Below are 25,721 nucleotides of genomic sequence, written 5' to 3'. Positions count from 1 at the left end.
ATATGTAATCAAGCCTTATGTAATAATCCATTACAAATCTTATAACATCTGGGTACTTGAGTAAATTGTACAATGTCTACAGATAAATGGTAAACTTTATGGCTATTTTTCGAAAGGTAAATTTAAAAATTATTGAAGCCATTGTACTAAAGCATAACACCATCGAAGAGTGTCACGCTCACTAGTGAATAAAAATATCTGTCTATCAACAGATTAGAAGCAAACGTCGACTTACCGGTGACAGGGGCGTCAATATCCAAAACTGTATTTTCATCTCGTAATAACGCTGCACCAGAACGGATAATCCTTAGGGCAACTTGTTCTGTAACTCGACCTTCGAGTATAAAATGCTGTCTTAATTCTTTAATCCGAGGTTCCCCTTTAATATCAAAGACTTCTTCCAGTGTCAAACGGTGGGTGGGAGGATGAGGGATACCTAGATGTAGAAAGTAAATCAGAAAATAATTATTATAACCGTGTTTCGGGAATCGCAAGTAATGTTCTTCAGTTCGAATTATTAATGAGGTGATGTGATCTGTGGCCAAATGGTGGTAAGTTTTAGCAGAACAATTATTTTTATTAATTTTGATACTAGTGAACTGCGCTATTAAAGTCAATAACTTCAAAGCCTGGAATCCTTCATAACGATCGAAACGATATGGTTGGTAATCCCAACAGAATAAACTACATGACCAGTCAGTCACAACGTAGAACTTCGTACATACGTACATCAGTTCGAGTTGCCATACCACATTAGCACAGAGATGCAGTCATCGATTCAAATCCTATATTGGTAGAAGTAGTAAGAGTATAAACAGTAATCCGAAAGATTAGGGTTTGAAGATGTTATTCAAGGAGTATAATCCAGTGAAATAAATTTGGAAAGAGAAAAAAGATAGGGACATGAAGAATTCAGAAGGTTAGAATTCGGTAAAACACAAAGAGTGGATGCACCTGCGCCATTGCAAACGATTTTGAGCCATGTCTTTCAAGGTCTCTAACCATCGGTTGCTGTCGTCTCGCGGATCCCAACCAGATAGTCTACACTTACCAACATGGCTCAGTCCACTTGCCAGTGACTTCATGGATTTGTACGACGTTTTGGTCTGGCCGCCCCTAGCTTTCTTCCAACCTACTCCTACACCATAAAACATTGCACGTCGGGGCAGTCGGTGGTTGGGCATACGTAACACGTGTCCCAGCCATCTCAACTGATCAAGTTTCACTACTTCAATCGATTTGCCATCCTTACCTAGTACCCGTTTCCTAACAACTACATTACTTACCCGGCGGTCCCAGGATATACGAGCAATGCTTCGAAGACACCTATCATCGAATACTAGTAGCCAACGAATATCCTCTACTCTTATCGGCCATGTTTCACTGCCATAAAGTAGGAAGGAACGAACTGCTGCACAGTAAACCCGTCCTTTTGTTGCTAGACGGATATCTCGCCTGAGCCATAAATGATGCAAGTTGGTGAAAGCTAGTCGAGCCTTCTGTATCCGTGTTGAGATTTCGTCACATACCAGACCACAAGGGCTGATGAGACTCGCAAGATAAGTGAAGCGGTCAACACGCTCAACTACTTCACTCCCTATCATTAGTTCAGGTGTCGATGCAACCCAATCCTGAATTAACATTTTGCACTTCAAGGGGGAGAATTGCATCCCGAACATGCCTGCATCGTCGCTTATAGTGGTCAGAAGACTCTGCATTTTGTCAGCATCTTCACCAGATAGAACTATGTCATCGGCGCATTCTAAGTCAACAAGTGAGTCTCTCGGTAAAAGTTCAACTCCTAGAAATTTAGAGGATGAAAGTGTTATTTCTAAAAGCATGTCAACGACAAAGTTAAACAAGAATGGAGAGAGTGGACAGCCCTGACGAACACCACTTGAGGTAATCAATTCTGATGACAGTTCGCCATAAGCTCTAACTCGACCAGTTGTGTTTGAGTAGAGAGCCTTTATAAGGTATAAGGATTTGAAGATATAATTGGACGACATGAACTAGGAGACAGAAATGAAAATGGGAAGAGATTTGCAAATCTATGTGCATTTAACAAATTGGTTATAGGCGGCAAAATATTTCCACACAAATGCATGCACAAAGCTACATGGATCTCACCGGACCACACCACAGAGAACCAAATAGATCATATTGGTATCAACAAAAAATTCCGAAGGACAATGGATGGTGTGAGAAGCAGGAGAGGAGCTGACATAGCTTCAGATCACTACCTGGTTGTGGACAAGATGAAACTAAAGAAACACTGGGCAACTGGGCAAACAGCAATACAAAGGTCCAATACAGCCTTCCTTCGAGATACTAACAAACTCAACCAATTCAAGATAACTCTCGACGAGAACTACAAAAATATCACACTTCTATCGGTACCAGGAAAAGTTTTAAACAGATTGTTGCTCAACTAGATGAAAGATTCAGCAGATACTCAGCTTCGACATCAACAAGCTAGATTCCGTAAGAATTGGGAGCTGAAGAACTAGTGATCTACTAATACCAATACCTAACATGAGTATCTTTTAAAGGATGGTTTATATACACTAAAACTAGGAACATTGTTTTCTAGTAAACTGCATTGCCAGAGATAAAGAAGACGTTCAATAAGTCCTAAATGAAATGAGTTTAAAAAGACCGACCTTAAAACTTACAAAAGTTAACTTGGCTACGGAAAACTGTAAATAACACAGATTACCGAATTTCCGATGGAGAGGAAGTTTTTTCATCCCTAAAGCCCTCGTAAATATGTACACTTAAAGATCGTTGGTAGATCGTACAGACTACCTACACATGGTACTGATGTGCCCATAAAAGCAAGAATGCGAAATTATAGGATTAATATGGTTCAACAAATGACGAGTGGGAATCAGGAAGTTGAAACCTCTGACTTAAAACCAGTCATTAACAGATTCTTTTAAGACCCTAGAGGAGTAATGGTTTATATAATTACTTTGGTAAGCAAACACTGTAAGGAACCTTAATCTACCTGCATCGTTTGGGGTCAATAAACAATAGCTTTTTAAAACTTATGTTTGAGGGAGAAGTCTGAATCCGTTATTTAAAAACCAAAGGCCGTTTAAACTTTCAACATTTAGCGATCTCATTCTGATGTTATGAAAACAAGTTCTCTGGGAAACCTAGCTATTGACGTATTGTGTACCCAAAAAGAATAGTATTCTAGATTCGGATGAAATACTACTAAAATTTCCCTCATCCTTCTCCAAAAAGAGTAGGTTCGATATGTGCCTATCCCCGGTTTCAGTATTCATTCTTCTTGATTTTCACTGGACATATGGGATATAAAGCAGGACTTATAAACCAAACTCTTATTTTGTGCAATTTTGGAACGTTAATTTCTGACCACGGAAAGAAACAACTTACAAAGAGAACGACACTCGGATTATATCTCTCTACACATCAACGAAGGATAGTTCCTAATACTAATAGAATGATCTCTTTAACACAATCCATACAACAAACTATGTTAGTAGTTATTACTATTTAGGCAGCATGTTAAGGTAGGAAAACGATTTGCTTAGGGTGACGGAAATTCCTTCGCTATCCACAGTCATAAGTGTCCTTGAAAGCTCCATAAAGACTACAACTTAATTTTGTTCATTAATTTCATCACCGTCTCAATAAAAGTGCTATCTAATCTCTCTTTCTCCATACATTACTTTAAGTAGATAACATTTGAACCAGCTACCCTGTAAGTGTTCGGAATTATCGCTTTTTGCAACACCTGTGTTTAGTTTGGGCTGCGCTACATTTTACACAACTTATCTTGTTTATGGTGGTCAATAAATTAAAAGTCTAAACACGTTGCCTATTCATCAGTATTTTTTCAGAATACAGATCATGCATGGGTTGATTAAAGTGTGTAATAAAGTGAGACTTCAAAGTATACGCCTCCAAAAAAGAGAGAATAATGTTAGTAATTGAGGTACAAATATGCTAACACCTGTCTAAAATACTGACCATCAGGCTGTCCAAACAATGCAACATGATTATCCAACGTACCAAGAACACGCGACACGTTTTGTTGTGTATGGAAATACATGTTTTCAATTTTTCCTAAAGCCTTGAATGTAGATACAAGTACCACATGCCATAAACTGTTGAGATCTTTTTACATTAGAACTACATTGGATCCAAATATAACGAATTTTCAGAATTTCGTAAACATCGTTAAGATCTAGCATTTTATTAGCCTTTCCACCCACTAAAACTTCCATCCGGATATTTTAGGTAAATCAAAAACCCTATAGGCAGAGGATTAGTTTCATAAAATTGGGAAATGAACGGGATTTCTTGTGCCAATACCTCTATATGTCTGAACCGGAGAGATAATATAAAAGTTACCTGGAAAACTGTAAAATAATGCAGTGACTGAAGTAATAATAAGTGGTAGAGCTTATAAACACGAGATATAAACAAATGAAATAGTCTGAACGAAATATTTCAAGAACAAAGTTAAAAACAATATCAAATCTATTAGTTATCTACTAAAACAGCTATAATATCTCTAAATAAAGAAGCTTAATAACTCCTACACTTTCTAAATCTGATTTTCCATACGTTATAGTTTTAAATAAAAGAAGAACCATGTGCTAAGTAATCAATAATATAGATATTACAATCTGATACTAGATTTTCACACAATATTATTCGTGATTATCTATAATCTAGTCGGATATAGTATAGCAAACAACGGTCACTTGTTTTCCATAGACCATAAACATATATGGTAACTAGTAAAAAAATAAACGCTTATAATCTTGCCTTCAGAATGGCTATTATTTATGTCTGGTACTTAGAGACTAATCCCATAAGTAGTGATTGAGACCTCCCTTACTGCTCACGGTACTAAGAGGATGAATACTAATCACTAACTGCTTGATATTGTCTTCGCTTCGAATTTATGGAGAGTAAGAGCAAGAATTGCAATTAATAGTTATATAACGGGTCCGAAGCGAAAATATGTCAATTATTTCCAGCCGAGAAGTTTCGGAGTAATAACTCCGAACTTATAGGTTTCAACTGACGGTCACTCAAAAGTAGAGAGCCAAACAGTGGAACAGAAATTCATTTCACCAAGGAAAATATGAACAAACATGATTTAAGGAATAAAGAGCAAGATAAAATATTACCATCTTGGTATATTAGTTTCTCCTATTGTAGTCTTATGTACATAATACAAAAATGCTAAGCTGTCACCTTAGGGTTACAAGCTAAACATATAGAACAAAAATCACAAATTCATATGTACCTAGCGTTGTTAGCCACTAGCTTAACCCACTAAGTTAGTAAATTTTTATTATATACCAATAAACATTATAGGAAAGTCACTCAATTACTTTTTACAACCCTGTCAGTCGTTGAATTGCTCGTTACTGTGGCATTTGATGTCATTAGTAGTGAAAAAAGATTCCAAAGCTAGAAGTTAAAATGTTGACCAGGAAAGTCTGAGGACGCTGTTGTCTGGCCTTGTTAGTTCTCTGTGAAGGTCGAGGTCAACTTGTTACATCTGTTACTATGGTCGCCATCATAATTTGATAGATCATAAAAATTCCAGTTGATTCAATTTTCGTTAACTTAATAAAATGTAATTTTGTTTTTTGTGGTAAAGAATCAGATAGTTAGTGATAATTCTATACTTTTCGACAAACATCGCGCGCTATTTAAAAAGGACAGTGGTATTTTTCGTCGTTGAGTAAATTCTATTGTTTTTGATCGTTATTAACGTATCAAGATTACTGTTTTATACTTTGATTGAATTTCTTTCAGTTAAAGTATTCGGTTAGAGTATCATTTTTGGTATCCTAAATAGTTTTATCGTCGGTACTCCAGAGTACCTTGTTTTTCTATTGTATCTGTTAGTACTTTGGTCCTAACTATTTATAGCTTTTTCTACTTTTAGTCAAAACTCACTTTCTCATCCTAGAATGACTGGAAGATGCAACCAAAGCATTTGCCACCGCCCAGGATGTCGATATCCCGTTGACAGCGGCATGCAGTGCGATGAGTGCAAAGGTTGGTACCACGAAGTTTGCACGAATCTAACGCCTGCAGCTTTCAAGCGGTTCAGTAAAAATGGATGCATCTGGCTACGTCAACAGTGCTGTTTGGATGCAAATAGCCTGTTAACCGAGGCCATCTCAATAGCAAATGCCGCGAAAAAGTGTCTCGGCAAGCGCGGTCGGGACACATCGGTCAGAACTCAATCTGTCGACACGCAGATTGACATAAGGCAGGCCCAAGTGAGTCCCAAAAATGCTGACCCTCACTGTCCAAAGGAGGAAGGACATCCTCCAAAGAGGTCTGTCACAACCAGAAACTCGCGCAAAAAAGTCTCTTCTGTCCCTCGTATCAAAAATGGTGCCCAGAAGGGAACTTCCGGAAACCGAAACCGCAAGGCTCGATCGGTTTCCAGCGCGAAAGATGACCCAACCTCACAAGTTGTCCTGGACCTTCCGGAATCCCACAGTACGCCTGACGCGACTGTGGCTACTACTCCAAAGAACGTTGGCGATTGGGTACGGGTCGTTAGGAGAAAACGGCAAAATGACTTAAAAGGGAATCCTACCCCCACCAAAAGGGTCGACAAGCCGAGGTCTGATCACAGCGACAGATCAGTTATTTTCCATAGAGTCAAGGAGAGTGACAGCTTAGAACCGAAAGCTCGTTTTGAGCATGACATTGTGTTGATAAAACAACTACTCAACCAAGTTATGCCCCAAAACATCTCCGGAGTCACCTTGCTAAAGGTGTATAGGCTAGGAAACCTAGCGCATCTGAAGCCAAATCAGTCTAGACTACTCAAAGTCGTTTTCAAATCCCCGAACGAACGCGACTTAATCTTAGAAAATGGACACAAATTGAAGGGTTCAGGAGTTTTTCTCCGTAAGGACTTACCGTTGGCGGACCGTGTAAAAAGACGGGAAGCTGAAAAAGAACTACAGCTCAGATTAGACGCTGGCGAAAAAGACCTGAAAATTGTAAATTTTCGGGTTGTGAGGCTTCGACAGAGGATGATGCCGAAGCCACTCTGGGTGAAGCACGAGGCCACCTAAATAGGCTTCGGATCTGTTATACCAATGCCCAGAGCTTACTCAATAAGCTACCGGAACTAGGTGTACAGATTGACTCAACTAGGCCATACATAATCGCAGTCACAGAAACATGGCTGACGCCGTCTATAGATAGTAGGGAACTTGATTTCGAGGGTTTTACATTAGTAAGGGCCGACAGAACACAAACGCGTAAAGGAGGGGGAGTAGCTCTATTCATTAGGAATGCTATCCCATTCACCATTATCGACAGTGTATCCCATGAGAGTGGGACGTATGAATTAGTTAGCTGCCGCCTGAAATGCAGGGGACAAGAGTTGCTGCTTAGTTTGATCTATCGCAGTCCAAGCTGTGAGGTAAACGAGGTCCTGCTAAGCAGTCTCAACACTTTATCACGAAGTGATCGATGTCTAATCCTAGGGGACTTCAATGCACCCATGGTGGACTGGGGAAATCTGCGGACTGAATCGTCAGCAAATTCCTTCGAACAGGAACTAGTGGATGCGGTAATCACATGTGCCCTAGTGCAACACGTGAAGGAAACAACTAGGTACGACCCGGGTTCTGCATCATCCTTACTAGATCTTATATTGACTCATTATGAGGATGACGTTGCAAACCTGGATTACATGCCACCCCTAGGCAAAAGTGATCATGCAGTTTTAAGCTTTGACATCCATATAACTGTCGATCACGAGCACGCCTCAGCTCAATCCAGACCTAACGTCTGGAAAGCAAACATACTAGACATTATGAAATCAGCATCATCAGTAGATTGGAAAATAGACCCAGAGTCATCGATCGAAACGGCTTGGGACGTATTCCGGAATTTATACTTAAAAGTCACCGCCTCCCACATCCCTTGGACTACACCTAAGGGGCCGAGAAACTCACCACCGTGGTTCAGTAGGGAGGTTCGCATCCTTCTCCGTAAAAGAAGGAAAATGTGGGACAGATTTAGGTTACTGGGGACTGACGAGGCAAAATCTCAGTATCAAAAGGCTCGAAATACCTGTGCCTCGACCCTCCGTAAGGCCAGAAAGCTGTACGAAGAGAAAATCGTTAGGGAATCCATAGAATGCCCTAAACGCTTGTATTCGTATATAAACCAAAGGACAAAAGAAGAAGAAATGTTCCTTCACTATGGGGAGACAGTACTGCCTCATCACTAGTGGAGGACGACTTTGGCAAAGCTCAAGTATTCTCTAAATACTTTAGCAATGTATACACCATAGAAACACCCTTCTCACCAGTCCATGAAAATCCCCCCACACAAGCACTGGACAGCGTGACCATTAAAGAACTCGATGTCTTTGGTCTGCTAGTTAAGCTTGATATAGGTAAATCCACTGGACCCGATGAACTGCATCCTAGGTTACTGAAGGAATTAGCTAACTTTGTTGTGAACCCTTTAAGTGTATGTTTTAATCTATCCGTAACCCAGGGTCGTCTACCAAAAGACTGGAAGAACGCCATAGTAAGTCCAGTCTTCAAAACAGGTACAAAACATAAGCCTGAGAATTACCGACCAATTAGCCTAACTAGTGTGGTTGTTAAAATCTTAGAAAAGATTATTCGGAAGGAGCTGTTAAAGTATCTCGATGAAAACCGGATCCTCTCCGAAAAACAGCATGGTTTTAGAACAGGTTACTCTTGTCTCACAAACTTATTAGTCGCTCGTGAAAGCTGGTGCGCTCTTAAGGACCAAAAGTTACCTATAGACGTAGTTTACATCGATTTCAGCAAAGCTTTCGACAAAGTTCCGCATAACCGGCTGTTATATAAGCTAAGGAATGTCGGGATTGGAGGCAATCTATTGATGTGGATAAAAGACTCCCTAGTTGGGCGTCAACAAAGAGTACGGGTGAACTCCAAGTTGTCTAGCTGGGAAACTGTGCTTAGTGGAGTCCCCCAGGGTACAGTTTTGGGGCCAGTGTTATTCCTCCTGTACGTAAATGACCTCCCTCATCTACTATCATCATCGGTCTTACTCTATGCTGATGATGTCAAAATATGGAGAGCGGTACAAAGCAAGGGCGATAGGTTAGAACTTCAAAATGACCTGGAGAGATTATCTGAATGGTCCCAAACCTTGCAATTGCCGATAAACACTCCCAAGTGTATTGTGATGCATATTGGCCACCAGGGTACAGATACATACATGATGAATAACACTGAGTTACCTATTGTCCAGGCACACAATGACTTAGGCGTCATCGTTAGTCAAGACTTAAAGACTACTGCACGCTGCCGTGCAATAGCCGCCAAAGGTTTTAGGACTTTATGGTCCATACGCAGGGCTTTTAGGCATCTCGACGCTAAAACGTTTCTGACTTTGTATACAGTGTTCGTACGCCCTAAACTTGAGTACTGCATACAATCAGCTAGCCCCTGCCTAAAAAAAGACAGTGAACTCTTGGAAAGGGTTCAGAGAACAGCAACTAGGCTGATTCCCGGAATAGCGAAGCTCCCGTATGGTATTAGACTGACCAAGCTAAACCTATTCCCGCTGTCATATAGAAGAATCAGAGGCGACTTGATTACAGTTTTCAAATTGCTTAATGACAAATTTGCACCTGATATGCCCTCATTTTTCTTGTCCTCCAAAACAGAAAATCTACGAGGACACTCCAAAAAAGTTCACAAGCCCAGAACGAATTACTTGTCAGCTGACTACCGACTTTCCCATCGAATAATCAACGAGTGGAATTCATTACCTCAGCACGTGGTTGAGGCTCCATCCGTCGACTCCTTCAAAAGAAAGTTGGATCAGCTGAGAGATCATCATTGCCAGGACTAACACAGGCCATCAAGCCTCCTGTTTTTTCCAAACTGAAACTGACATTTTTTTAATGCATAACCGTTATTTGGACGAGTCAGTTGACTGCACATACAATTATTCCTTCTAGCAGGCACACTGAACAAATACGCAATGAGAAAACTAATGATTTGTGTAGACGTGAATCAACCCACGCTTTTGTACCCTCCTGCCGTACGCCTGTAAATACTCTTACCCACATAGAAATAGACCACACTAAGTAGGTAGGAAATCATCTCTCACCATCCTAAAGGATGGCCAAGTTACCATGGTTTCTTCCCCTGCTACATTATTTCCATTAGGATTCGTGAGACTTATAACAATGCTATGTAATTAATCAACCTACGAACCAAACGACAGGAACCATGAACAGTCCTGTTTCATCGCAGTCTCGAGAAGCTACTGCAAGTAAACTCGCTTTTTTAAGCTACCACAAACTGTCGCAGAATGTCCTGGAAACCTGAAAAACATCTATAGAGGTGTATAAACTATTTCGGGCTAAATACTATGCAAAGAGGAAAACTGGTGCTTGAACCCCATTAGACATTTATGCACAGAAAATATTATGGGCAGTCGATGTGTGATTAGTCCTAGGCATTAACACATGGTGACTGATAAAACACCAGTTTAGCATCCCAGGAAATACAAGTATTGTGAAAAACTCCAAAACTGGTTTAAAGAACAAGTCTAAGGAATATTTTTTGGTAATCACAAGTTTTGAAGTATTGTGGTGTTTGTATGAACTAATGATTCTTTTGTACCTTATGTTAGCCTGCTTTCGAATTGCAAATACAATACGTTCGTTCGTGCTCATCTAGTACTTTTTGGCTAGATTGCATCATTTCTGAGATTCAAATACTCCTAATTATCACAAGTATATATCTGGTCAACTTCAATAAGATATATTTACGCTTTTATGCAAACGAATGGCGTAAAATTTATTTTCGTTGTGACAGATGACACAGGAAATAAGCCGAAAGACTTTCCCAATCGGCAAAACCCTGTAATGAGAAAGAAATTATGAGTCTTCTATAATAAGTGATTTTCCATTCATGTCCGATTTTCATGTTCAACTTCGCACTATCCAATGAGAGTTCAGGGTGGAAAAACGCCATCCCAAGGTAAATCAAAAATCCGGATGGAGGAATAACCCTAAAACCAGCACACATAGATGTAAAGTGTAAATCGCCTTGTCCATGTGGAGACATTACGGAATAAAAGAAACCATGTGTAGGCCAGTCAAAAAAGCAGATTGAAACTAAATGGGTTAGCAACTGGAAAGTGCTACTCGGTTCATAGTCATCCATGCAAAACAAATAAATGACTACCAGTGTAGAGTTTTAACTTTTTTATGACAGAACAAATATCGGAAAGTAAAGACTCTGTGAGCTATCTCCCAGATCTTTATTTCTTTATCTTTATATCAGGATTGATTGTTACAGTTCACTGATACACTACTTTATCCAATTTATTCTAAGCTTCAGTTTGGCTTATTTTTTGATGTTGTATATCCTACTATTTTTTGATCGCTGCTCCGCCGTCTGTCGTACATGTTACGGTTGTGCTTAAAATAAGGCTACCTATCTGACATGATATTTGGCCAGATATTTGCTTCATATAACTGTAAGATCTGCTAGTCATGATCAAATTGGGAGCAATGGATAACCAATCTGCCTCCTATCATTGTCTTCTGACTGGCTTTTCGGTAAGAAATGGGCTCAATGAATGTTAAGCGCTTAGGTTTCGATTATCGTTCGTTGGCCAGTGTGTAAAAGTCGTGAAATTGGTCACTTGCCCGATTGTGAGCATAGTGCGTGATGTTCACTAAGAATTCGCTGGCCTAAAAAAATTCATGCCCGCTTTTCCAGTAAGATAAAACGAACATCTTGGAGAAAAACAACTGCAAAACTTTGATCAAGTGACTGCAATTCGATCACTACCGAATACAATGATGAGGTACGTAATTAAACTAATCTGAGACCAAGAGTTGCTGACAGTCGATCATTATCTTATACAACATTGAGTCAAGGTTGTAAGCAGTTATATACGGTTGAAATGTCATGCGGCATTTGTGGGGGAAATTTCAGTGAAATGTCTCGAGTATATATAGGTACAATAGAGCACTTTAAAACCAAATACTTTGCATCCCATCCTCTTATTGTCCCAAACTTAGTAAAATCTTGACTAAATTTTGTACAACATAATGATCGACTGTTAGCAACTCTCAGCCTCAGATTAGTGTATTTACGTTATTGCATTTTGTTCGTCATATCTCATCATCGTATTAGGTGGTGGTTCTACTAGAGTCAAGTGGTTAAAGTCTTGAACTTCATGTACATTGTGACATTAAAATCTCACATAGTTAATCATCTATGCTTTATGGGATGGATGATTATGAACCGAGTCTCACTTCCCAATTATGAACCCATTCAGTTCCTATCTGCTTCGTTTGACTGATTTGCACACCGTATACTCTGTCGCATGATTCTATCAACTAATTCGAAGTTTTTGGCAACCGTTGCAAATGCTATTGTTATAGATTATCGTGACCGTCGTCACAATTTGTCCAAGTATTGTTTTTGTGGAGCTTATCGTTTTATCAGTTTTATTTAGTTCTGTCAGTTCGTCTTGTATGATTTTATAACAACAATTTACCACATGCATATTCTCCGAACACTGTTCATATTCAGATACATATTGTTTGTTTAGCATGTATCTGGTTTCAAGGCAGTTAACAAAACCGAAGATTGTGCGGCTCGTGTAGATTACGAAGTATGCACTTTGTAAAGGCTTACGGTTAGCTTATTCCCATATAAAAGGGTTATTGGCGAATATTGTAACCCATCAACAGGCTGTTCAACTCCTGGTTATAATTTATTAATTTAAAAATATTTTTTCCGCTGGAACTTTGAACTTTTCACATTATACAATTGTGTGACATTATGAATCTTTAGCCGTTGTATCATCGAAATAAGCTGTTGAGTAAACAAAAAAATTATTTCAGCAATTCACACCCCCTATTAGATGTTGTTATCTCTCATAGAATTCTGAAGCTCATTATCCGTTAGGAACACAATTATCATCGAATTACAAGTTCCTTCACCAACACTAATAATATTCCCGTAAATAATTGCTTTTCATAATGTACGTATAAAAAATAAGGAGTCTGTATAAACATTTATGTATATTACATCTATTTCACCATCTCTCTGCCTGATATAAGTCTCTGTGGAGTTAAGACATCAGCCACATGGCCTTTCATTATTATTTATCACTTCAAACTACCTTTGACGTGTAATTTTTCTTAGGCTGGCTTTCAACGTGCCACCTATAACCTTTTGAGAAAACGGTAACTCCATTTACATATGTGCGAATCATGTCGATCCAAGATGCCGAACTGACATCTTTAACGTATTGACTCATTATACCATGTACTTGGAATAAATCCATCACTAAATGTTTACGAATATCGGTCAATGAAACACAATATAGGACCTGATGCATGTGTACACCGGTCCACGTTTCTATATCCAGAACCTCAGCAAGATGGAAGCTTTTGGGCAGATCTCAGAAAAGAGGAGGTAGTAATATTATTAGAGGTGATAAAAAAATTAAGCCAAAAGTAACACAGAACCAAAAACTTCAAATTTTACAATCTAGACGAACCAAGATCGAAGGTAGGGTAAAATAGATATATCAAAAACTAGGACAAAAGGGTGATGTCCACAATAACATTTCGTGGTAAGTTATACAATTCGATTTTCTGCCTCAATATCTAGCACCCTTCGAACCTGTTTTCATATCAGTCATTACGGCTCATTGAGATATTTCATGTCCATACGATTTTAGTCGGTCAATATTCAGTACGTACTCAACTGCTTTGCCATACTTATCCTGTGTGTTTGCCAGTACATGTCATGCATAATGGTTTTGGTGAGTTTTTATTTATTCAGAGCTGTCAATCACTATTGATTCTAGATGCTGTCCACTATACATGACCGTATCCCTATTCACTATACCAGTCTAGTCTGTAGATTCTGACTGACTTGTTGTTAAATAATAATAATTTATTCTCAAATAACAGTTTGTTACATGAGGCATGCCGGTTTAAAGGCAAGATCAAATTGTTACAGGAGTTACAACTTTCACTGTAGAAAATTACTCAGCTGGGTAGATATTTTATAAGATTTGAATGAAAATGGATTTCGTAAGAAACGTGTCAAATCACACATAGCGCACTTTATGAAGGTAGCGTTGCAACATACAGCTGATGGTCGAGAATAGATACATGCGAAGTTGGGGGCTTTTAGAAGCTTCAACATTATATCCCTCAGGAATATCTGAGGCTTTAATAACGGTGTAGGACGAAGTCACCAGTGCCATATCTGTTTTCGGTGGGGTATTCCAGGGGTCTGAAAAAGGTGTAAGTAAAAGGAAGGACACAAAGCAGAGCACACAATATTCATGGAGGAGTAGTTAAGGTATAACCATTTAGTCTATTTGTCTGTTACTAAAGTACTTATTAGGTAAGAACATACTAATATGTTAGAGAAAAATAAGTATGAACAAGGTATGAGTGGATAAGGAACTGTATAAATGAAAGTAGTTCAGAAAGAAGTATGGAATTATACGTAATTATAAAATAAAGGGCTGAAAACAGTATTCCGATACAAATAACTGTCTCCCTTTTTTTCGAAGTTGTTTGAGCTCTCTTTTTTGTTTTTATATTTTATAGGGTATGGAGTGGGCTTCGTTTTTAGCCAATTGTCTACTTTGCTTGTAATAGGATTACTCGGTAGGAAGTGGAACCAATTCAGCTTTTCTAACATAGTTTAAAGAGGTATCTTGCATGAATACGTTCGCATCAATACCGTTGGTTCGTGACATCCCACTTGACATAAGGAGCCGTAATTTAATATGTTTAATATCTTAATAGAAATGGAGGCCGTTCAAAAATACATGAAACAACATTCTTATCAACTCCATCAGGTTTGTCTCATCGACAGCACAGTACAAGTGGTTACACTGCAAATCTGAAGACTGAAGTCCTAACTCTTCATAGTAAATAAGACAACAGTGTGAAAACTGTTTTTTATGTAACCATTGGGTGTTAAATAACTTCACCTATGAATCGTATGGTTGAGGATGTACATAACATGATAATGAAGGCTTTGAGACTTATCAAACTGCTTTCAAATTACATAAGACTAAACTACGGACAATCATACGCGACATTAGCAAGCTAGAGACTTGCTATGTTGCCCAGCTCCGTAAATTCGATACAAAACACAGAGATTATCCACTCACAGCTACCGGACGAAGAGTCATAGAGAATTATGAAGTGACTCATTCAGTTCAATCGCGAAACAAACGAAAACACGACACTATATCTTCACATGGCAATGGAAAAATACGTGGAATATATATGATGCCCCAACTTTTCTTCGCCAGTAAGGCGAAACATTAGCGATATTATTTTACCATATCTTATTAAAGGAAATAAACAACATGTGCTATAAGGAAATCAAAAACCCTTAAAAACAACGGTTAACGGTCTGGATGTTACTCACAAATCGGGAGATCACCTACATACGTCAGATGCAGCGAAAACTAGTCCGAACCATCACTATGAGGGATCTTAGGTAGCTGTCACCCTAGACAAACACTCAGTCTGTCAGCATCTTTACTTTGGCCGTATATTCCATCTCTCTAATTTTCTCTTTACTAGAATGATCAGTGTTACTAAATTTACCGAAATTATTAACTTCAGGGCCATGATAAGAAAGGAACTACAGTACAATGATAGACAATTCCCTGAGTCCTTCGTCAAACAATGAGTCTAGCACCGATTTCTCGTTTCCAATGAGAGGATCCCAGGACAAGTTATATAGCTAACCAAAGTATATTGTTAAGCAGTCATAAGTTTGGCATTTGTGCCTTCCCACAGATAAGTACGGTCTTAATTATAATGATTATAAATACGAATCATACAAAATGTCTAAAGAAATAGCATTACTTTCGTATGAACTATAAAGAGTTGTTTTGAAATGCCTTGGCCTAATGAAATCTAAAATATACTGGGTAAATAAACTTCCTATGGCACATATAATGCTTTTGTACAGGGACAAATAATGGTCCTGAAAAATGAGGGACGTTCGCAGCGAATATGTTGGTTTATTTTATCTACAAGAGTGATCAAGTCACCCAGTAACAATTAGTTTCTATCAAACAAGGACTGTCACTCTCTATCCTATACAGATCTGTCTATCAAACAGTAACACTCAAAAGTTCGGTCACCAGGCATGGCAGCCATCGAAATCCAGTGGTTGAGTGAAACAACATCACGAAAGATAGTTGAAAACTATAGTTTTGTCGCCGATATACGAACAACCAGTATTGAACCTCAAAATACGCTTTTACAATCTATTACCTAACCCATAACACCAAGGGAAATCATTGATTTCCCGAAGAATTCGCCGTTCATTCTCAATGGTCGCGTGACACAAATAGTCAAAAACGTATGTTAGCGAGTGATAATAATAAATCACACTTAACTTTCAACCGTTGTCATTTTTATCCTGCTTTGAATATTACAAGTGCAAACTTACACACAGAGAGAGAATAAAATAACAAAAAAGGTTAAAAAGAAGCTACAAATATAAGTTTGATATACGTTAACAAGCTTTATAATTTCCAGGATTTCACCCCCGTCAAAATATACACCTGAAAGAGATGGATGAAAAGTCCAAGTTCACAAGCAAAATTAGTAGTCTAAACCAAAATATTGATGAGCATACAGAAATACAAGTACTACGACTGTTAGCTTTACATTAAAAATAAGAGCAAAAGGTACATGGAAGACTATTGTTGGCACAAACACATTCCATTCCAACTCCAGAGGACTTCACACGAAACTCCATCAAACAGTATTTAGACACGCAGTAGCGAAAATAAATAAATAATTATTATTCATCGTTTATCAAGAGCTGTATATTGATTTACCTGTACGTGTAGTATATCAACTTACAAGTCTCATGGCAATATTGAACTACACATGTAAACTACTTCACCTTAGCAAAAAGTTCGGAAGTTTACTCGCTCCATTTTTTATTAGGATCAGAAAGTCTAAGCCAGCCTATAAAAATGATATTTCCCAGTTTTTGAAGTGTTCTCTTACGTGTTTTTCTGTATTCACTGATTCTTGAGGCTGTTAATTGATGTACACTCAAAAGTATAAAACTTTAGCTCTGTAAGTACTTGTCATAGCTATCAGCCACATTTCATAATGTATAAGCATAGACTTATCGGTGAGAATTAGGGATACTATGGACTAGGAACAAGTCAACGAATAAAACTTCGCAATGTAGTTCAGGTTTTACAGCTAAATGACAAGAAAATTTACTTCATGTGGTCACAAATATTTGACCTTCTGCAAAGAGTCGTGCTCCATCTGAATCGTCGGTAATAATTAACCTACATATGGTTACCTAGAATCTTCGTACAAATTACAGGTAACAAATATATCGATACTCCTACTTGCTGTCTTCCTATAATATTCCTCGTCTATGGGTAATCCAGTTTCGAAATCCTCATTATGGACAATTTCGGGAATCTTAGTAAGATTTTCAGTAAAAGAAATTCATATCTTTTCCCAACATCTCGATAACTCAGCTGTAGTATTCATAATACTGGCATTAATAATTGATTCACATCAAATGATACGTCATTGGAGAACATGTTCGTAGTATCACTCATTTAATGTATTACATTTCTTTATAGGTTGTTTTGTAGCTGAAGAAGTTATTTCAGAAGAATGACGGGTCATCAGAATTTTTATTTGCCACTTTTAAAAATTTAGTCTTCCTACCTTTTACACACACTTTATAAGTGCAAAATAATTAACCAAACCGTTAGAACGCTGCGCTTAAAATGAAAATCCTTTTTAATTGTTCTTATGTAAGTGATGGGAATACATAACGCTGTTGATAAAGATCAGAAATTCTTGGATTCGTCCACAGGAATAATATCCAAAGAATGGCAATAACTAGCCTCGGAACTGCATCAGTCTGTGTCTGATAAACGACGAGTAGATACACACATCATTTCTCATGGTTATCTGTACTTGGAAGATATTGAGTAACAATGCATAATAATTGTGTTCACATATCAGTAATACACCAAAGCAAACTTATTCGTTTATTGTTTGAGGGATTTTAAAAGTCTGATTAAAGTGAATTTAATATTCTTAGAGGGAAAAAAGGAATGAAAAGTAAAGTTCGGGTTGAATGCATCCCTGTTTCGTTGCAACACTGAGCGGCTCGGTTCAAGACAGACATTTAGTAAACGAAGTACTTAAGGTCGGTTATGTCTGTGTTAGCATGCATGTGTTCTTGATCTTTGCGGGCGTAAGTAGTCTGTTGAAGGTTGACGAATAAAAATGTCCATTAGTGCCTTTTAAAGTGTATTTCTCCTCTCCTTCATTGCAAACATTGGATTTCTTATTGAATAGTTGTACATCGGGAAGCTTTCGTTACAGCCGTTTTGCACGAAAGAAAACAAACGTAATATGGGTAAATGCAGTGACATTCAATTCTAAGGACTGTTTGCTTACTTTGATAATTCTTCCGAAAAGTTGGGAGAAAAATGTCCAGCGCTAGCTGTTAAGCTTTCAGTTCGGGGGATGTTACGATCGGTATGCGTGAACAGTTTAAACAAACCATGCTGAACAAACGCTTCCCGATTTTAGGTGATTTCCAGGTTGCATTGAGTAAATCTCAACGATTACGGTAAGCATGTCCTCATAGCTCTGTGGATCACACACACTCACTACTTACATGGTAATCCAGTCGTTATCAATTTTTTTAAGTTTTCCATATTAAACTGTACACTCAGTGTGAAGAAAAAGCTTTGAACGATTTAATAGCATGCTGGCAAGAAAATAATCGTTACTGGTGTCGAGACTATGCAGGCGAGAGCAGTCGTTGATAAGTGTATCTTGCTATATGTTTGGGTTTTAGCTTACGGCTGGAAGTCTTTGATATGCTCCGATAGAATGGGGAACTAACAGGATATCGTGCTGCAATGGTAACGTGACGTGGATTTGCTATTCCAGTTATGATTAGATGGAGTAATAGATGAATAAACACTATATATTTCCGACTGCAGGTACACTTCATTTTTACAGGCATGATCAATAATTTATAACATTGATTTACGGGTAAGGCTGTTAAAAAGATTGAAATAATGAAAATAAATGGGAGTAAATTCTTGCAGATGTATCACCAAGTCAACAACTAGGCCCATGCATTAGCGCTGTGCCATGAATACAGTTTTCGCGGTTTGTTCCAAAGACGGCATCCTGTTCACGTTATGGCCTCGACAAGCGCAAAAATGATCCAAATCCTGAATTTTCGCATTGAAATTGTGGTGCTGCTAAATAATCATGCAACATAGCTGTTTGTGAAAGCCATAGTTGTTATAAAATGAAAATATAGAGGGAGCTTGGTATGAGCTGTTACCTTGGGAGATGCTTGCGTCAAGTTTGTTTCTTGGGTAAGGAGCTCAGTGTCTGTGCACTGGGAACGTGGAGCTTAAAGAGAGAAACGAAGGAGCAGCAAGGCATTTGGATACAAACATCCGACAATGCTTAACTGTTTGAAGTGGAACAGACAAGTTATGGTAAACTAGTGGTTAAAACTCATATTGGCCACTGTTACTAGAATAAAATTTGGTCAACGCGTCTTCAGATAAGAGAATACAGTAATAAAGAACAATGAGTTGTGATGTGTGGTGAGTTAAAATGGGCTCGGATGATGGAGAGTTTGCCAAAGTTAGAATCAGGAAAGCTGTTTGTTAAAACTGAAAGTTCATCAAAAGAGAGCAAAGCCTCAGGAAACGCCAATGAACATGACTTTTGTTACCTGTCCTTTTTGTTATTTTCGTTCTTTTCATCCAGTGTTAGTTGCTAGGTCACAATGTAAAAGCCTGAGTTAACATGTTATGGGTAATCTTAGCGCAATAGCAAGTCCAACATCAGTTTGACTTATGTTTTTGTGGACGGAAAAGAAATTCATTAGAGATTTCATATGAATGTTAAAAGATTTAATTAACTGATTGGAAGTATTTTAGTGGCTGAAACGTTTGTTATGCATTATCCACATTGTGAAATAGAAGATGTCAGCACAATTCACGGGCATTTCAATATAATTATTTGCCTTTTCCATGTATGCCGTGTACTTTTTCAAAAAGGTAGTCACACACGTCCTGTATTTCCTCAATTAAATGACAATACTAACAATGGTAATCAAGCCAAACTAACTATCTAGCAAAAAATAATATTACGAATTCTGTGATACTCCGAAAAACGTTTAATATTTTTATCCAGACGCAATTGTAATCAGAAGTGCAAGCAATGATTTGGTCATCCAATTATATTGATTTGTAACGAGTAACCAGAATTTAATCACCTTGTCATCGACACAATTTCTCGATAACGTAATGAGAAGACGAAGATTATCAGAACTATGTGATATATTAGCGCAATACATTTCGAACAATCTGATCACTCATATACTTGTTAAGAACATTTATATATAAAAAAATAAAAGGTCAACTAGACTGGAAATAGGGGTAAGAATAGACAAGGATAATAATGATAAAATAATGTGAAAACAATTTGACACCTAATCACTCTGGATAATAAGCATATATTACCAGGGTAGTTTTAAGGTGAGAACAAACTGTTTTCGAATACACAAAGGGGGTTTGAATTTTCGTATGGCTGAGGCTTCAATAAACCTCAGTATACGCCCTTTTACACTTTTAAACAACACAACAAAAGCCGATTTTAGATCAATCTTATGACCTGTTTCGATTATATGTTTAGCAATAGAGGATGATGGATGTTTATCCTCTACTCTTATTGGGTCATTCGACTGTATTTGTTTTTGCAACCATTTTGGTACATGTTCACCCACCCTAATTTTCAGATCACGATTGCTCCTCCCTATGTATGTGTGACCACATACACATTTAAATTGGTAAATGCAGTGGGATGTGACACAATCGTTTTCATGTCGTCTAGGTTTTGAATGAAACATGGACCTCGTTCTTTCCTTGATTATGACTTTCGCAGCACAATACGTTTTGTTGATGACAGATTTAAGCCTTTGTTTCAATAAAAGGCTATTTGAATCACCTCTAAATGGTAAGGTGATGTAGACAGGCTTTTTCTCTACCAAGGCTACAGTAGGTCTCGCTGTGCCCTGAACTTTCCATCTATTGATAAATTTAGGTGGATAGCCATTCCCGATTAATGTCTTGTTTAACAACTTAACATCGTCATCAATAGCGTCATTTGTGCAATTACGACGAAGCCTGTTAAAAAGGCACCTTACCAAACCACGTTTGTGTTGTACAGGGCAATAACTATAGTAACTAAGATATTGACCCGTCCACGTCGGTTTTCGAAAAATGGATCGTTTTATTGAACCATCTTCTCGTCTGTTTAGAGGTACATCTAAGAAGGGAAGTTGGGCGTTCTTCTCCTCTTCACATGAAAGACTGATATGGTTTTGGATAGTATTAAATTTATTCAATAGGCAGTTTATATCTTCCTTTCTTTCACCGATTACTAAGATATCATCCACATATCTCATAAAGTGACATGTTTTTGATTATGTCTTCACATAAATTTTCTACATGTGCCATAAACACATCTGCTAGTAATGGTCCTGACGGACTACCCATAGCGAACCCATCAACCTGGCGAAAGTATTCGCCTTCAAAAGTGAACTGAACTTTATTTGTTAGCTATTTTGACAATTGAGCTTCCATACTCATCATTATAACATTAGTTGTTGGTAAACAAGAACTGATAAATTAACAGAAAAATCAGTTGAAAAGGTGTTTACCAATATCTTACTAAATCTTTGTTTCCGATTTGCTTAATGAGTTTAGATTCTGTTCGGAAGAAACGATGTAATAATAAAAACCTGACTTCGAAATCTCCAACTTCATTATCGATCTCTTATGAATATCACTGGCTATTAACTCAGTAGACAGTTGGAATAAAATAAGTCCATGATCATTCAAACGTCATTTTTAAAATAGAGGAGGCAGTTGAAAATGAATAATGTTCTTTAAAGACGTCTAAATCTGTTTACTTCAAAGCACCATTAGCCTGCATCCGGCGCACAGCTAGTAAGTAATTATATTTATTCGGATGACACATCACAACATGTTGTTCAGTGCCTAGACGTAAAGATATAACTGAAAGTTCAACGGTGCTCGCAAGTACGCTCAACTAACGGTGTATTTTCATTGTTTTTATGAACGTGACTAAACTAGGCTCATACATCCCGATATTAAGCCAACCTATCATTGATCTACTGAAATAGCCGTGATAAAGTGTGAATAGTAGGCATATATTTAACAAACGTCAATGTCAAACAGCATAAATTTACCCCTCTGTGGTGAGATAATAACCCCGAAAAAAAGTCGATAGCACTTAACACACACAAAAACCCCGAACTTTACTTTTCATATATATGTGGATATTAAGCTGAATGACTTATAAACTCTTTGTATGAATGCAATAAAATGTGAACAACAAGCGTATTCATTAGTGATTCGATGTTAAGCTTCTGGAATTCACTCCAGAGCCGGTAATTAAAGGTAGATATGACGTAACAATCAGGCAGAAACTTTGAACCAGCCGTTTTTTATATCTCATTGATTTTCTAAGAAGAAAATCAGTTCATCTTGGTGAGCGATTGGGTTGGGCACCAGCACTACTTCATTAAATCTACATAGTCAGAACGCTAAAATGTAATTTATGTACACTGGTGACTTACAAGCTCTGTCCACAATCGCTGATGCATAACATCTCACGTGACCGAAGTTTCAAAAGTGAACATACTTCGCTAATTTGCATATATTCGTTGAAATTTATATAAATAAGCAACACATTTAGTACCAAGTACAAAGCACAAAGATATTTCGTTCAGTCAACATGAACATGGCTACAAAACAGCATGGGTGTTGTAAATATTTTCAATAATAGACGTAGGTCGAATTTCGGGATAAACTTCACGAGGCAGCTAACGAATCCTTCACTATAAAAGTTCACCTCTAAATTTGGGTTCATAAATTATGTGGATGATTTGACGTGTATAGAAAATTTCCTTTTAAAGTTTCCAGTAGCAACAGATCATAATCGACTATTCCATTAGTAAATTCAACACTTACCTTTGGTCTTACGCACTGAGTGAACAAGGACTCTGTGTTTACTCAACAAATCGTCACCTGATATGTCCAGCCTTTCGGATGAGTAAATGAAAATCTTTGGCATAACGTAAAAACCTGGTATGATTCAGAAACATCCACTTACTATTTCTTATATGACAAACATTTCTTGATGCAAGTTGATGCAAGTATCAAATGGTTTAAATGGTTGAGGACGGAATAGAAGAAGCTTTCGCTTAACGGGCTTCCGTGTCTAGTAGCAGTGGATCACCAATACCTCCAGGCAAGAACCTAGGTATATTAACGATAATAGAGGAAAAAAGAATTTGGTAAATCATAATAATATGTTATCCTTAGTCCTTAAGAATAAGTCAAGTTTCCTCTTGAAAGAATCCTGGGAAGTCACTTGGACTAGCTCAGTAGGCAGCGGATTCCAGCATTTGACAACTCTTGCGGAGTAAAAGGTGTGTTTGCAGTCTGTTCTGCTATGTTCGGTCTCCAGTTTCTGGGTGTTACCTCTTAGGTTAGTGTTGTGACTAAGCTTAAGAATATGTTTAAGGAGATGACCAGAAGTGTTAAGGATACTGTAAGTCATAAGAAGGTCACCTCTAAGACGCCTGTACTCTAACGGGTAAAGGTTAAGTGATTGGAGGCGCTCCCCGTAAGGCTTGAATTTGAGTCCCCAAACCGATTTCGTGGCTCGACGTTGGATACGCCCCAGAGTGTCCTTATCCTTTTGGAGGGAGAGAGGAAATACTATGTTTCCGTACTCTGAATGGGGACGAATGAAACTGTTGAAGATTATGTAGAAAGCCCTGCCGTCAAACTGGCCAAAAATACGCCCCAATGTTACCGGTGCAAGGCTTGCTGGAAAGGCGTTTTTCTCACAGTTAGCGTGCGACATCAAGTAGTAGGGTAACAACACTACTAAATCTTTTTCGACTTGGGAAACTGCCAGAGAGGAGTTTCCTTAGTTGTAACTATAGTCTGCAACATGTCGCAGATGGACTAATCCATACTTCGAAGTGTTGAAGGTATGTCCGTTGTCGTCTGCCCAACTTTGAAGTCGAGTCAGATCCTCCTGAAGTGCTAGTATATCCTTTTGGTCACGTATCTCTTTCCAAAGTTTCACATTAGCAAAAAGCAATAATTCAGATGAAACTTCTTGTGGAAGATCGCTAATGTAAATCAAGAAGAGAAGAGGTCCTAGTATTAAGCCCTGGGGGACCCCACTAGGACATTCCATAGCCTGAGAGAGAGTGAAGTCAACCTTGACCTTAAAATGTGGGTTTTCTAGATATGAAGTGAGCCAGTCAATCAAAGAGGGTTTTATACCCAATCGTCTAAGCTTATTGAAAAGACATATGTGGTTGACCCTATCAAAAGCTTTTGAGAAATCAAGGTAAATGAAGTCGACCTTCCTCTTGCGATCAAGGATGGTTGTCCATCTATCCACTGCAGTCAGCAGGTTGGTCATACAAGAATGACCCTTTCTGAAACCGTGCTGTTGGGGTGAGAAGAACTTTAAGGATAATACGTATTCGTGTATACCATCGTAAGTGGTGATGCCAGGATTGAAGCCGTTTCCCTCAGTATAGCAGAGTGAACCATATCCGGACCGGGAGAAGTGTCGTTTCTTATGTGCTGCAGTTTACGGAACACCAGGTCAGCGCTCACGTCCACTTCGGAAAGTTCTGTGCAGTTGCAGGTGAAGCTTTCATCAGTGTAGTTGATGTGGGTTGGTTGAAATGTCAGAGAGTATTGTTCAGCCAAAAGATTCGCGGCATTACCGTCGTTATTGGTCGGACCATTAGGACCTAGCATTTGGGAAACTCCAGTTTTGCCTTGTCGAAGAGAAGCTGCGTAACGTAATAAGCTTTTCGGATTGGAGACAAATTTATCGGTAAGCTTGGTCTGGTACTGAAGCCTGTCTTCTGTTATTGTCTTTGTGCAAATGTTCCTTAAATGTTTGTATTGCCTGTAGGCGTCGTTGTTGTCAGTTCGTTTATATTTGGCCCAACAGTGCCTTTTGTGGCTTAGCAAACGACGAGTGCGGTTCTTGATGATTGTAGGCTGTTTGTAGCTTTTTTAGGACCATTTGAGGAACTGAATGCCCAGTAGCATATATGAGCGTGTGTAGTAAGAAGTCCCAATTAGCATCTACTTCAAGTTGAGGTTGAACATCCCAATCCACCTGTTGTAGGTAGCCATGTAAAGCTAACACATTCAACCGTTTGAAATTCCAGCGTCTGTTGTTAGTGGGATATCTTAGCTCCGTTTTGCTGACAAAACTGAAGGATAAGACGGCGTGATCACTTTTCCCCAGGGGAGCCAGGATTGAGAGGTCGCCAACTAGGAATTCTTCATTTGTGAGTACCCAGTCTAAGCGCGACGGCGTCTGACTGTTTCTCCAACGAGTTGCCGACTTCACATTTTCATACTCATATATAATATAACCTTGTCATTCAAGGCCCGAAGTCAAAGAAAACTTCTGACAAGGTTTAGACACATGATGAAATGAAGAAAGTACATGATTTTGAGCAGTAATTTCAATAGTCCAATAT

The 25,721-nt window shown here is 38.3% G+C and overlaps 1 protein-coding gene across 1 annotated transcript in view; it reads right to left on the bottom strand.

The window, feature by feature from the left end:
• The window catches only part of Smp_126260 (putative protein phosphatase-2b), a gene marked incomplete at its 5' end in the record, with an annotated part of 64,426 nt that extends 58,990 nt beyond the window's left edge, over positions 1-5,436 (bottom strand). Inside the window, 2 exons of the mRNA XM_018800136.1 lie at positions 236-436; positions 5,382-5,436. Of these exons, the coding sequence (XP_018653980.1) occupies positions 236-436; positions 5,382-5,436 (256 nt within the window). The remainder of the gene's footprint in view (positions 1-235; positions 437-5,381) is intronic.
• Between the last annotated feature and the right edge of the window lie 20,285 nt (positions 5,437-25,721).

The sequence above is a fragment of the Schistosoma mansoni genome, chromosome W, assembly GCF_000237925.1.
Source record: "Schistosoma mansoni strain Puerto Rico chromosome W, complete genome".
NCBI classification, from domain to species: domain Eukaryota; kingdom Metazoa; phylum Platyhelminthes; class Trematoda; order Strigeidida; family Schistosomatidae; genus Schistosoma; species Schistosoma mansoni.
The sequence above is the reverse complement of the archived record's forward strand: the minus strand, read 5'-3'. Positions and strand labels throughout refer to the sequence as shown.